At 38.4% G+C, this 14,989-nt stretch overlaps 1 protein-coding gene across 1 annotated transcript in view; it reads right to left on the reverse strand.

The window, feature by feature from the left end:
* The window catches only part of LOC139690936 (ubiquitin-conjugating enzyme E2 R2), an 80,446-nt gene that overhangs the window by 33,283 nt on the left and 32,174 nt on the right, over nucleotides 1-14,989 (reverse strand). Inside the window, exon 2 of the mRNA XM_071588580.1 lies at nucleotides 7,579-7,665. Coding sequence (XP_071444681.1) covers nucleotides 7,579-7,665 — 87 coding nt within the window. The remainder of the gene's footprint in view (nucleotides 1-7,578; nucleotides 7,666-14,989) is intronic.

Here is a 14,989-nt window from a genome sequence, read left to right on the forward strand (position 1 = left end):
TTTGATATTAAACCCAAATCAAAAATTCAGAACACTGTCGAGCTCAAGTGATCCTCCGCCTTGTTATTTTTTAAAATAATAAGCCTATCTTCCATAACGATACCGTGATGGCTACCATTCCATTATCATTAGAGAAATTCCAAACTAAGTTAAATACAAAACTTAACCCCGAGTCCATTGGCGGCATGTTACCCTGAATAAAATTAAAAATACAGGTATACGGCCATAATTTGAAAACTGATTTTGACGCGTCCTGCACATGATAATAAAAACCAAAGTTTCAATATTTACTAAAACGGAACGCGTATTGAGAAAAAACATTAACAGGTATGTACGCAACGATTTTAGGCAGTACACAGCCGAACAATTACATTTCAACGGTGGAGAGCTCATGTCCATGACTTAAAGATGCATTTCATTGCAGTCAATTTCTTTCATTCCATCATCATTTGTCAATATAAAATAAACCAGAGGTGATAAATGGACACGCATGGAAAAATCGCTAAAGTAGCTGACAACTTGGGGCAACCTTAATGTATGAGATTAAATCTGATGGTACAATTGGATGTTTGACGTTATATTACATTAGTTGATTAAACCTTATGCTTTCAGTTAGTCGAAATCGTAGTCAAGAATGGCAACTTACGTGGAAAGAGATTTGGATGCACACGTACTGGACCAGTGACCAATCTGATTATATTAAGTCAAGCAATGAAGATGTGCGAGCCGCATTACTGGAGTCTCCGCTGTTGACTATGTCATTAGTTATAACTCAGTTGATTGGATGCATAGCAAATAGCAGTAAATATTTCAAACCCAGCCAAATTTCTTTACAATCATTTCAGCACACTTCCAACCTAACAACAACCCCAATAAATCAATACCACATCGAACAAACCTCTGTTACTGGCAACACGAATTTTGCCCAATTCGTCATGATAGAGAGTATCGCGACGCCTGTGTCTTGACCAAATGGAGAAACATTTAAATCTGAACAAAATGCAATCATAGAAAAAAAATATTGTTATTTTTACTACGTTAAATCGAATGTTATCATCAATAGCTACTTATTCCTGCTTCGATGTTCCCTTTCCGAATAGCTCTACATAATATCCAATCCCTAAGCATAAATACATATTTTTACATTTTCCTCAATATAGAATTATGCAAAAAATGTCGTCATCATGGCTGTGCACGATACTATTTATTTTAACTAGGAGGTATACTTCCAACCACGTAAATGGATGCATACGATAAACCAAGTAACCTCTATAAAATATTGTCGTCAAACCCTAAAAAGCAATTTTCAAGGCTTTGAGTTGCGCTATCCAAGAAAGAATATTTCCTATTGCCTTCCTCAGAAGTTACGAAAAAAAACTCCTTAAGAAAGGTTCTCCTTGAAGGGATAAGTTTTGACCTCGAATACTACATTTATGGAAACCAGGGTCATTCGAGGAGAAAGTCAGCCGTTTGTTCCTCAACTTACATTAACTCAAGGGTAGTTCATCATACTGATTAGTCTATCTTAGGAAACCGGAATAATAAATATCTTTCCTTACAGGATGTCTTTACAAAAGATTTTTGCATCATTGGAATCGGCTAAAAATTATTGATTTCCTTCTAAGTCATTACACGTGAGATCTAGAGCACAAATGGTTCTAACAGTTTAAACTCCCTTCAAAATCTTTATTCCCTCATTAAATTACCGCAAGGAGGGAAGAAGTAATGCACTTGAAACATTTCAGGCATATTTTAAACAACAATAGATAGTGATTAAGAAATGCAAGAAAAATACAGACAATAAGCTTTAGTAATCGTTTTCGGTGATTATACATTTTGCTCGAAAGTAAACATTCCTGCATGCACAACTATAATAATTAGCGAATAAAATTTACGCATACGTTACGCACACGCCAACACAATTTATCCTTGTCTAAAAACTTCCAAGTCCCTGAGGGTTCCTTCGAGGGAACAATCGCTTTGAAATCTAAAAATCAATAAATTTTAATCATTCCTTGTGACTCAAATCTTTACTTCAGCAACAACTTCAAAGCAACACTTCACAAAATAGCACTCTGACACTGATTCACGTGCCGTTTTCAATCCCAGTTTTATCACTTATCATACATATTAAACACCCATCCATCAATTTAGGACAATTGGAATTTCCTCAACACCAATTGCGGTTTTTTTTTCAATTTACACCGCAATCATTTTAAGCAAATAGTAATCTTGGGAGGTGTGACACAATAAAAGTTTGCGTCATCTAAAGAATGAGCCGAGAGAAAAAGCTATGGAAATCCATAAACTTGTTACTTTTATTCGAGAAAAGCGGACTTGAGAAAAATGAGAAAAGCGATACATTTACATTGAATGACAACGTCGTAATAAGACGTCTTCATACGTAAAACTACCCAAGTTTTAGGTCCATCGCAATACATAACCATAACCTCGGTAAGCCATAACAGCTAGAATAATCAAATTTCTATTGTGTGTTCTTGATTTGAGGCATAAGAAGTCAATGTCATGGTAGCTTCGAGTAACTAGTGTTGTCCTATAGAAACTCATCCATAGGATTTAATTCCAATGAAAAAAATATTAATTATCGTATTATTTAGTTTAAATATTTTTGATAGATAAACCCACTCTCAAAAACTTATTAGTATTTCAATGCAACAGTTTCAGAGCGTAAAAATCATTCGCCTTGACCGTCATTCGAACCCGGATCCCTCAATGTCCAGTCGAGTGCTTAAGCCAGTTAAGCCATTGAGGCGTCCTCTTGAACTCTGAAATTTTGGTTGGAAACTCTGAAGTTACTGTTGCGGCATCTCCCGCAGTTTCTTTGGAATTACTAGTATTTATTTAATTTACTAAATACTCATCCAACATAGGCAAGCTAGATAAAATACGTATATTTAACATTGAAAAAGTCCAACATGCACATTTAACTCCAGAATTCAGCGTAAAATATCCTCACGCAACTGAAAAACAAATCAAGACGAATGGCCGGTTGGACGGATGGGCACATACGAAGCATATATTTGCCGATAAAAAATAATATGCAAGGGAACGGGACCACTAATGGAGGGGACGCCGGGACCACGACTGAGAATTTACCAAAATAAAAGCACGCTACAACATTCAGTAAATAATAATCTGAGAAAAAGAGGTCATTTCCACTCCCAAGTTTAGAGCCACAGAATCCGTTCCACGCTTTTTATACACTGCAGATGAACTCACCCGAAACCGTCGAGCGAGACTATTACGAAATGAATCGCAAAGAACTGGTTGGGGATGTGGCAAAAATACGGCTACTCGAATACGCGACGCATGCACATCCTTATCCTCGTTTCCGTGGCCGTGTCTCAGATCCTCAATAGCTCGCCTAATATGATATACTGATTTGGTCTGTGATCTGAAGTTCCTCAAGGCGTGAATAATGCTGCGAAAACCTATTCCACGTGATTTATATGCAGAGTTATTAATCGGTGAACGACCTTCCTTGCTTCCTTTGGTACTGAGTACATGATCAAGGGCATCAGGGTAAAACATTACTGTGAAGAACTGAATAATTACACCCAAGAGATAAAACCCCAATTAAGGCAATTTTGAAAGTCGTCTCGCGCGTTAAAATATATCTTTCGATCACTCGGCAATCATTTCACGCATCAAGTTCATTCCACTCACAAAAAATGAACAGGCATAATCTTTAAAAATAAAATTTGTCAACTGATTGCCCCAAGAAAATGTTGCTTTTTGAGAAAAAGTTTGGCATAAATGTTACTTTTATGAGTAACTTTCCATTAGATCTAAAAGCGTTTCGAGGAACTGCCGAGGAACGTTCGCATTGATACTTCCAATTGAATTCAAGCTACGGCAATTCATAGATCTCCCTAAATGCACGTATACCGTAAGTATATTGCTTCCTCAACACAATTCTGGAATATTGACTCAATGACGTATCCGATGGCGTTAAATATCACCCTTTACTGGGCGGTAACTTCTAGGTATTTTGACTTTAATTCTATAAGAGACTGATTAAAAAAGAAAATGTTTATACCAAAAATATATTATTACGTCCAAGACAAAACTCGTGAATAAATGAAGGAATCAGTGTAGGAGTTGATGAAACCATTATGTATGTACAGTACGTCTTCAGTTCATCTTGAATAGCTAATACCACGAAGATTTTCGGTTTTTTGGCTTGTGATAAAATTTCCACAGAGAAAAGAAAACTCGCCGACCATGGATTCTATTCCTTTTAGAGATTCGCTCCTTGGATTAATCAAATGTTGTCAAGAGGATTGTATAACTCTTACGACCTACACTTGTATCGCATCACTGCGAGAGGGTTCGGCTAAGGGTAGAACAGGGTGAATTGAGTGATACAGTGAGAGTGGCACATGCATAACATTCGACTTTGGATCGACAAACACTACGCCTGATTTATCAGCCCAAATTCAATTTGAACCGTTTTCACTGTTTTGGAAAGTGTATCGGAAGGTTCTAAACCACATTCGATTCGCTTGCCAAACGGCTGGCCCTCCATCGCACACACTGTTAAATGCCAAGAGCAGCCCTACCTACCATCGTGGCAACCTGAAACCCCTCCCAAGGAGGGTGGAGATGTGTAGAGAACCACTGCTCTATATTGTCCGACCACGTTGAGCTCTCGAAGTTCTAAACACCAATAGCATGGCTAAAATACGTGGCTGAATTTGGGACACTAAGTGAACGTAGACGGGGGACACTGCGGTGCACGGTGGAGGGAGGAAGCGAGAGCCGACATGAGGACGCAAGGGAGGAAAGACGCTGCGAGCGAGAGGGCAGAAAATAGTTTGGGGAGGTGATCGGAAGGGAAAGCGAGTGAGGAGGAGACGAACGGAAGGACAAGCTAAAGCGGGTGGAGACTCAAAGAGGAGGAGGGCGTTGGACCGACTACTGGCAGGGGGGAAGGAAGACAAAAGGGAGGGATAAGGTTGAGCACTGCATTTTCCAGTCATTCTTCGAAAGTTGCGGTCAGAGTATCGTGTGCTTTTATTGACTTTACTTCCCCTTGAAAGGTGTTGCGGAATGGAAACCAAAAAAGGAATTATTTTTCGGTAACCACAGGTGCTCGTTTCATTTTAAGAAGAAGCCACATGTGGGCCTAGGCATTTTTCATCGCGAACACTTCCCGGATCGAATAGGGGACATAGATATTATCTTTTGCCTAAGAACGCGTATGGCTCGTCTCTGAGCCAGAGGAGGGCGAAAACCAATGAGCAAATAAAAATAACCACGAGTAAGGGAATGACCTGCTAGAATGTATGATTTGAAACTCCACTGATAAATACTGATGTCCACTAATTATGTAATACTGATGTCATAAAATATTAAGAACAAAAAGAAATGCAACGAATCTATTTCCTAAAATCTGTAGCAATAAAACACATGTCAAGTGAAGAAATGGGATCTTGTTTACATAATTACTTTCACATATTTGGAGAAAGAAAGTAAGAGATGTGTTAGGCTGGCGGCCTACACGGAAATGTATATATTGAAAACTCCTGTCCGCGAATTAAAAAGAAATTCACAGCGTAGCAAAATATCTTATTCCAAAAGAATATATGCACATAAATTCGTACAAAGCAAAGGTGAAAATAGATACCTACAACGCGCATTACACCACTTATCCTACATTGACCATGTCGTTAAGAAAAAGAAATATTCACGCACGTGTTCCCAAATGGAGGGAAACCGTAGTCCTCTACCTGACGGTTCGACTTCTGAGGGAAAAGAGCCTGACCTCATACATATTTAAGTTGTCGAAGGGTAAAATCAAGCAGCCGACGTATAAGGACAGTTCTTACCATGCGCTCCGATGATTTTCAACCGAGACCAAAAAGCTCAGATGGATAATTCATTTATTATCGCGAGCCTTAAGGATACGATAATGCGTTCATATTTTTTCTGCGTATTATAATGATAAATAAGTAAAACATATACCAAAAACTAGTAAACAATATAATGCTAATACTAGACGCTTCTAGAACGATTGTTTCCATGATCAAATTTACGATTCTCGCCTGAAACACAAATTTCGCACAACGATGCCATTACATTTCAGAGAATATAAACTAAAAATATATAATTTGGAAAGAACTGACATTAGTGACAATCTAAAAATGTCTATTGTTTCAATTGCCATTTTAATTTTCTAATAATTGCTTTTAATAAATACCATACAGATTTTTTTAATGAATGCCTTCCTATTTTAAATTTCTTACAGTAGTGTGCTTTAGGGACGAAAGGCAAAGACTGTGAAGGAGTTATTCTTGAGGTTTTTGGGGAATTTGTAGATCTAAAGGGTGGGATCGAATGGACCCTTACAGTAGTCACTTTTTAATGTTAATCGTTTTGACAGGTATAGTTGGCAACTTGTATACAAGATTTACAACGATTGGCATAAGTATATTTTAAAATAAGGAGGGCTGTTTGATGTTAACTCAAATCGCCGGCCCGGTGACGGTGGGATAACGTTTTCGCCAACCAACCCACGGGTTCGATGCCCACCTCGGTGCGTTTCCCTCCACCTATGACATGAATGTTTGCAATTATCTTCAATGTAATTCTGAAGGGTTTCTGTGGAAGAAGAGACAATATAGTATCAATCTAGTCCCTAATAAAGACATAAATGAAATAAAATTTGGCCCTGTGTAATATTTGGTGACATTGAGGTCATAGGTACTCGTAAATCTAATTGCACCATTCATTCCAACACGCCACCTGTTATTAGTCGATGTTGGTAATCAGTGGACAACAGTAATTAAAATGGGTAAATTATTATGGTTAAACGAGAGTTCTCGGCCGTTAAGCATTAACATTGTTCTTATTTTTAACAGTAGATTGATTGAACCAAAAAATGTCATTGGGTATACTGTGGCCTTGTGCTTTTCAGTTTAGGTTCGTATCTATTTTTACTCCAAGATCTTTGACCGTCTTTCGAATGGAAAGGAATGATCTCGCAACGGCAAAATTAGGTGCCAACTAAGAAATTGCACAATCTTGAGGGAGACATCGCCATTTGCAAGGATTAAATTAAGATGCTCCAACGCCTAAGCTCATGTCAAGACGGCTAACATCATGACAGTAGTTGACTAAAATAATAACAACACAACAGGTCAACACAATTGTGTGGAATTATTAAGTATTATTTCTGTACAAAATGAAAGATTAGATGACACCATACAACAACTTGATCCATAGAAAGTCCAAAAGGTAACCATACCACAATCAGTCAGTCGGCCACGGCGTGTTTAGAACTCGCGCCCGTCGGGTGAGCTGACGGGTGTGTTAGACGCAAGGTTACCAGGCGCCACCGACACTTTGAAATTAACGCGTTCTTTAACAAATTTTGTCCCCAAATTTTCTCAATATGCAGCCTTTGAACACAGTTTTCCCACTTCGCTAATTTTCGCTTGATACCTATTGATTTTCACCACTGTTCCAGGCCAACTAAGTTTTCCAAATTTATAACCTCGCTGCTTCTCCATCCATTAATCAAGACCACGTATTTAGTGTTGCAGAAGAACTTACCTCATATACGTTCGGATGCCAAACTTTCGTAAGAAAGCGGATGCTGGGGGGTGAGTACGGGTAATCTGGAGGGAATTTCATGTGAGCCTGAAAAGAAGAAAGTATACTCGTAAATTATTAAAATTAACAGGTGCATCACTGATATAAAGCAAAAAGTACATTAATAGCACATATTCTTCCTTAATTAAATCTTCACAAAATCTTTGCTCCTTGCCATTTTTAAAAAATACTAACATTTTGCATATATTTGCTTCGGCTTATTTTGCTCTATTTGTAATATTTATAATGAATTAAATGTAATTTCAACAGAATATACCCCACCAAATAACTATCATAAGAGAGGCAATCTTGACTGACAAAAGAGTTACCTATCTTAAGTTGAAAAAAAAGGAAATCGGATTTTTAACAGCCAAGTGCTTTCCTTTAAGGAAAGACCAACTTCACCGACTACATATTATATTTGTTTATTTATATATACCCTGCAAGCCACCGCCAGGGAGTGTGGAAGGGGGTGAATACACACCAGAATAATTTTACCCAAACATGACCCTACCGCGGTCGAACACTGTTACCTTATCGTTCGTGGAAATAATGACATCTTAAATTTATCTTTTCCGTCACTTGTTCTCTCCAATTTTATTGACATGATCTCTCCTACCGTAGTACGATGGGGGTAATAATACATTTTCAACATCACTGCTGAAGAGACTTCCTTCCAATTTATGCTAGAGCTTCAATCTGTAATTTAACCTTCGCTCCGTAGGTGATTCCCAGCCTAGCTGCTCTAATACTGTATTTTGGATATGATACTAAGTTTTTCATAACAACGTTTTTCAAATCTAGCTCCTCTAAGCTGCACGCGATGCAATTCGGCAATTAATCCAACTTCGTGAGGATCCCATATACTTGCAGCATATTCTAAATGAGGCCTAACCAACGACAGATAACATTTCTCTTTGACCTTTTCATCACATTTACCAAGTGCTCTTGGAATAAATCCTAATTTTTTGTCAGCTTGTCCACATATTCCGCGTATGTGTTTCACCCAAGAGATATCGTGAATGAGGGTAACTCTCAGGTATTTAATTGTCTACATATTCCATTTCGGTGTTCCCAATGCAGCAGGCGTTCGGGTGAGAAATGCTCTTTTTCCAAAAACGTACGACTGTGCACTTTTAAAGTTCAATTCTAATTTCCAAGTGTCGCACCAGCGTTGTATAGCATTAAGGTCATCCGACAATGCTGCTGTGTCCTCAGGATCACGGATATCACGGTAAACCACTGAATCGTCGGCAAATAAACTTATCTTACTAGTGACTACGGAGTCAATGTCGTTAATGTAAAGTAGGAATACAAGAAATCCGATGACACTTCCCTGGGGATCACCTGAACTTCTACTGTATTTGAGCTGACTCCATCAATCTCTTTGAACCCGACCATTCAAAAAGTCTTTAATCCAACCCAAAATATTTTTATCCATGCCATATGCTTCTACGTAGCTTTGCGAGTAGTTTACTATGAAGTACTTAGTCGAAGGCTTTATTAAAATCTAGAAAAATTGCGTCCACTGGAATATTGCTCTCTCCCGAAATAAGAATATCATGAATAAAAAGCGCAAGTTGTGTCTCGCAGGATCTACCTTTATGGAAACCGTGCTGATTTTTCACTAATAACGTCTGATTATCGAGATGTCTCACGATCGAACTAGCAACTATATGTTCCATAACCTTCCACAAAACGAATGTGAGGGAAATAGGCCTGTAATTGCTCGGTTGCTCCCTGTCTCCGTTTTTAAATATTGGAGTTACATTAGCTATTTTCCAATCTCTGGGAACTAAGTGATCTACTATCGCCTTCTTAAATATTATTTCTAGATACGGTGCGATTTTCGACGCTAGATCCGTAAATATACGAGCGAGAATTTGATCGCGCCTTGAGGATTTACTAGGCTTAATATTTTTCAGCAAACGTTCTATTCCATGACATGAGATTTCAATTTTGGGCATCAGTTGACCGGCACGATTTGGTAAGCTATATATTTGGTAAGGGGGTATCCTGTGAGATATTAGTGAAGACGTTTCGAAAGAAGGAATTAATAAGTTAGTATTTTCCAAACTGCTGGTAACCCTTTGGCCATTATTTTTTTTCAGTGAATTAACAGTTTACTTATTCCCCTGAACTTCTCTATCGTATGACTAAAATGCTTTCGGATTCTCTTTCAAATTTTCCGTTAACCTTCTCATTTTGAATTCCCTTGACGCTTTCCGAAATTCATTCTTGGCATTGGCTTTGGATATGTTATAATCATAAGTGATCTCATTCCTTCTGTCAATAGAGATATCATCCCTAATATTTTCATGTTGGCGTGACGTAGCCTTTGAAATCGTAATGCCTTTCTAACATCAGCGTTGTACCATCTAGGTTCCGTTTTATATTTTATAAATTTACGGGGAATGAACTTGTTGACTGCCGAGCGCGTGATCTCAAGGAAATGATTCCAGGTATCCTCAGTATTTCGGTGATTACTATCTTTTTTCAAACTAGCAAATTGATTCTGTAGCACGCACTTAGGCCATTGTAGCCCCCTTCTTTAAACAGGTAAATTTCCTTTCAGGCTTCTTATTTCGGACTCCTTAAAGCGAAAACTTGGCATTTACTGCCCAGTGGACACTCATTCCTTTTATAGTTTCTATAATTAAGATTTCTTCGGGAATATTCGTAGCTAACAATTCAAGAATATTATCGCCCATAATTTGGCATGTGAAAAGCTGATTTAATGAATTCAACGTAAAGGAATACAATAGTGATTCACCGATATCTTAGTCTTTACCGCTCGTTTTAAAACTGCAAATATGCGCTCCAGTCAATAGATGGGGTATTGAAATCTCCACCGATTATAACGTCGCGATCATCGTGTTGGGATAAAAAACCTTTGATTTGCTGATCTAATTCAAGTATTGAATAGTCTATGTCAACTGGTGGTCTGTAAAATGCGCATACATAAATTCTTTTGGATTGGGGGCTTTAAATTCAGCATCAAACGCTTTCCAAACCTTTACCCGGAATAGCCTCAGCTCAGCTGACGCAAGAATTTTTTACTGCAATAAAGACACCACCCCCAATTCTATTTGTTCGGTCATTTCCGTAAATGGCAAAGGATTTTGGGAAAATTTTACCGTCTACAATTTCAGTATAATACTGATTTTCACTACATAATTCTACCTCTAAAATGCTTTCAATGGAAAAATATCTAAACAGCAACTTAAATCCCAGTTTCAAAGAAAAGCTTAGGTAGAGAATCGAAGCAAACTAAATTTTATACGTGTAAATAAATAGATTTTCAATATTAATCAACTATTCACAATTTTTATAGGTCACTATATCTTCCAATTCTTAAGTGAAAGCAAGAAGTCGCCTTAATCCATAAAGGTGTGCTCAAAAATAGTTGTAAAATAAGGGTAATAAATGAATTCATGTTGCTTCCGGGAATTACCGTCGCGTAGGTGAGTTGATGAACAACTGTTTCCCCCCAGTCCTGGAGGCGTCTTCACTTCAACCTGCAGACGACTCCAGGACTACGCGACGGTAATTCCCGGAAGCAGCATGAATTCATCAGATAGACTCCGCGGAAGCCTAAGGGTTAAGGATACTAAATGCTGGACGAAATATTTTACCACCGAGGTCTCACGATGAAGTCCACATACATATTCGCGCAGGAGTGAAAAGAGAAAAGACTGGTTCTGGGCACTAGTTAACGGATCAGAAGCTTTAAGAATAGAGAAGAAACTATATTAGAAAAAGCAGGAAAGAAGTACATCACTGTGAATGTGAAAATAAGGCAAGTTTTTCACAAGGTTTATACAGCTAGGCAAAATACTATTTGATGGGGTTGAGCGTTCGAAGGGTCTAAATTCAAATGCAGCAGTCGCTTTTAGACAACCACAGCTTCACCCAAACTTTTTAGATGTCACATCCCCCCAGGGCAACTACGAATTACATGGGAAAAGCAACTGCTCCTCTACCCTACCGCGTGAATTTCACACGCCGTACAAAATGAGCTATATCCTTGCCAGCCAAAACATTCTTTGGTTGATTGCTGAAAATGGTTTTCATAACAGCGAACGGACGGTAAATATAACGGGGAAATGTTGCACTAAATGAGTGCGAAATTAATAATAAGAAGCTCTCCAGTTCGATGACCTCGGGTAAATGACTTCCTCGGCAAATCAGGTATCAAGTTCACCTACTCTCCCTCTCAATGAAATTGTTTATCTTTCTCGGTGTTCCCGCAACCATTCAAAACAGGAACCAACCCACTCCCCTCGGGTCCAACGACAAGCAAGCGGAATCAGATTCCTCGAATTCACTCGGCGAAAATAAAGGTAAGATTGAACCGTCCCTTCACGTCGAGCAGCTTCATGCCTAAAACTTCACACCTATAGTATTCATCGTCAAATACACCTGTGAAATGGCAAAGAACGATATAACTATAGCTGCGTAAATTTCATGGAAACAACTGATAGCAGACGGGTGGTATTGGAAACATTCCGGTACAGGTGAAAATTGCTAACACAGCATATATGTATAACTTGTGAGAAAGCCTCACGGATGATAATAATAATGTATATCAAATTAGCACTGGCGAACAAAAATACAGAAACACAGCAAAAAAGAAACTCACACGTTTTCGAATTTTCGGTGGTCAAGCCACCTTTCTCAAGGAAGAGAAGGAGCTCCTTCCTTCTCTTCCTTGCTAAAGGTGGCTTGGCCACAGAAAATCCGAAAACCTGTGAGTTTCTTTTTTTTTGTTTCTTTGTTTTGGTACGCCAGTGCTAACTTAATATATATATATATATATATATATATATATATATATATATATATATATATATATATATATATATATATATATATATATTCGGGTACCGGGTATTCCTGGGAAACCATAACCGGCACAGGGAAAGGAACTGGCCCCCCTACCCTGATGACCCTGGTGAATTTCACACGCCGTCGGGCTTAGTGCTGGGTGAACTCTACCATCACCTACTAAACCGACCTTCGGGTTGATCACTGTGTTTATGGTTATATATACATATAATATGTACATATATATATATATATATATATATATATATATATATATATATATATATATACCATATATATACATATATGGACCATATACATTATGTTATACGTATATACGTTATATATACATATTATATGTATATATAACCATAAACACAGTGATCAACCCGAAGGTCGGTTTAGTAGGTGATGGTAGAGTTCACCCGGTACTAAGCCCGACGGCGTGTGAAATTCACCAGGGTCATCAGGGTAGGGGGGCCAGTTCCTTTCCCTGTGCCGGTTATTGTTTCCCAGGAATACCAGGTACCCGAAAAATCTAGGGTGGAGCTGCAGGTGCCCAGAGTGCCTTGCCCGGGAATCGAACCCGGGACCCTCCGGTCAGCAGTCCAACGCTCTACCCCCTGGAGTACCACGAGCTACATATATATATATATATATATATATATATATATATATATATATATATATATATACAAACATACATATATATATATATATATATATAAAATATATACATATATATATATACACAGGTATATATATATATATATTTAATATAGGGTCTATTTAGGTGTGAAATATATTTTACACGTATTCATTTATTCTGTCGTTCCAAAGGTTTGTGTTGATTGTTTAGATTATCTTTACGTCCAGTGCAACTCATTAATAAAACAATGCCTCTCCGCAAGCAAGTAAATAGGCAACCTCAAACTACAAGGGTTATTTTAACCGTTTTCGAAGATTTAGGCTAATGCTACACATTGTAATCGCAGTACCCATCAACGAAGTTATCACAAAGAGAATAAAAATGCCACAATAGTTTCGTATCCATTTGGAAAACTCAATGATATTTTTAATTGAGTCGCCACTAAAGGTTTCAAAACTTGACCTTTAATGAATAATGATTAATCGAACTGAGAAAGGGAGAGTGGCCGTAAACCTAAAAAAATAATTTTATCCGAGAGGAGTGAGCTAAATCAACATCTGCTACACACTCAAAGTGGTAGAGAATGATTTCAACGCTAAAATCCAAGATAATAAGAGAACGACGTAGAAGGGAGTGACCATACTGCGTCATACATTACGAATGGTGTCCCAACTATTCGATAAAAGTTACGACAGAAGTATCAAAAATAGGGTGAAAATCTCTAACTCGCATACGACCCACCAGAAAATGCAAGACTACGCATATGCTGCCCAAAAATTGCACTTAAATATATAAAAATAACATGTAAACAATAGAGGTGAATTGGCATATTTTTAGCTTTTAAGCTGAAAAAAAACCCCAATGCAGTTTTAATTAGGTGACAAAGAAAAGGCATTACAGGGGTCAAAATAAAACATATGACTAAAATATTTGTCAAAATAAATACATTACAAACACAATAAATAAAGCTTGACATCGAGCTGTGCTAAGGTACTGTCGTCTTCTCGCTATCAAGCCCTTACTCTCTCCGTTGACGGCCAACGGCTGACCCAAATAAGGTTATTGGAGCATTCTAAGTTTCTTATTGACTATACATATAAACCTAACTTCACAAAATTAATGAATGTTCAAAAAACGTTCAATTTTAAATATTTGGAATTTCTTCCATATCTATTAGAACTTCCCCCAGGAAACGGACTAAACAAAAACATGGTATGTCTGGAAAGAAACAAGATGACCGAGACCTGCCTCCTCTTGGTAATGGGTATTTTTGGAGGGTGCCCAATGGGTATTATCTTGGTAATGGTAATTAGTGGGTACATAGGTGGGCATCAAGTCTTAAAATGGGCTATTCGGCAGCATCGTGCTTTACCATTTAGTGCAAACCTCATTCTCCGTTGAGGCAGTCACGTGAAGAGCTCACGGGACGTCATCTAATGCCGCGCGACTCCATAAACAACACGCCGACACTTTTTCAAAGAAATCATTACGGTACCCACCTTAGTTTGCGGATAGAATTTAGGGCATGGTCCTAAATGGCGTGGAAACAAAAAAAGAGGACGGAAACCTCAGGTGAGGTGAGAGGAGGGGTATTAGGGGCCCGAAAAGGGGAAAGCCAGCAGGGCGGGTCACTGAAGTATCCCGTAATGTCAGATCCCAACGACGCCCGTCCTACCCATCCCCGCCCCCACTTTCCCCACTCCTCTGCCATCTCCCGCCGCGCCGCTAAATGATGCGCGAAGGAGTAAAGTTCAGCGCCGTCGAGTGGCTTGAGAGGTTAGAGGCGAAGGACTGACTAGATGACTGAGGGATACGGCTTTATCTGGTGGATATGGGGGAGGGAATATGAAACATGGAGCAACGGTGAGCACACAACCCGTTCGAATACGAACGTAT

This window comes from Hetaerina americana, unplaced genomic scaffold (genome assembly GCF_022747635.1).
Source record: "Hetaerina americana unplaced genomic scaffold, ioHetAmer1.1.p SCAF_1, whole genome shotgun sequence".
NCBI classification, from domain to species: domain Eukaryota; kingdom Metazoa; phylum Arthropoda; class Insecta; order Odonata; family Calopterygidae; genus Hetaerina; species Hetaerina americana.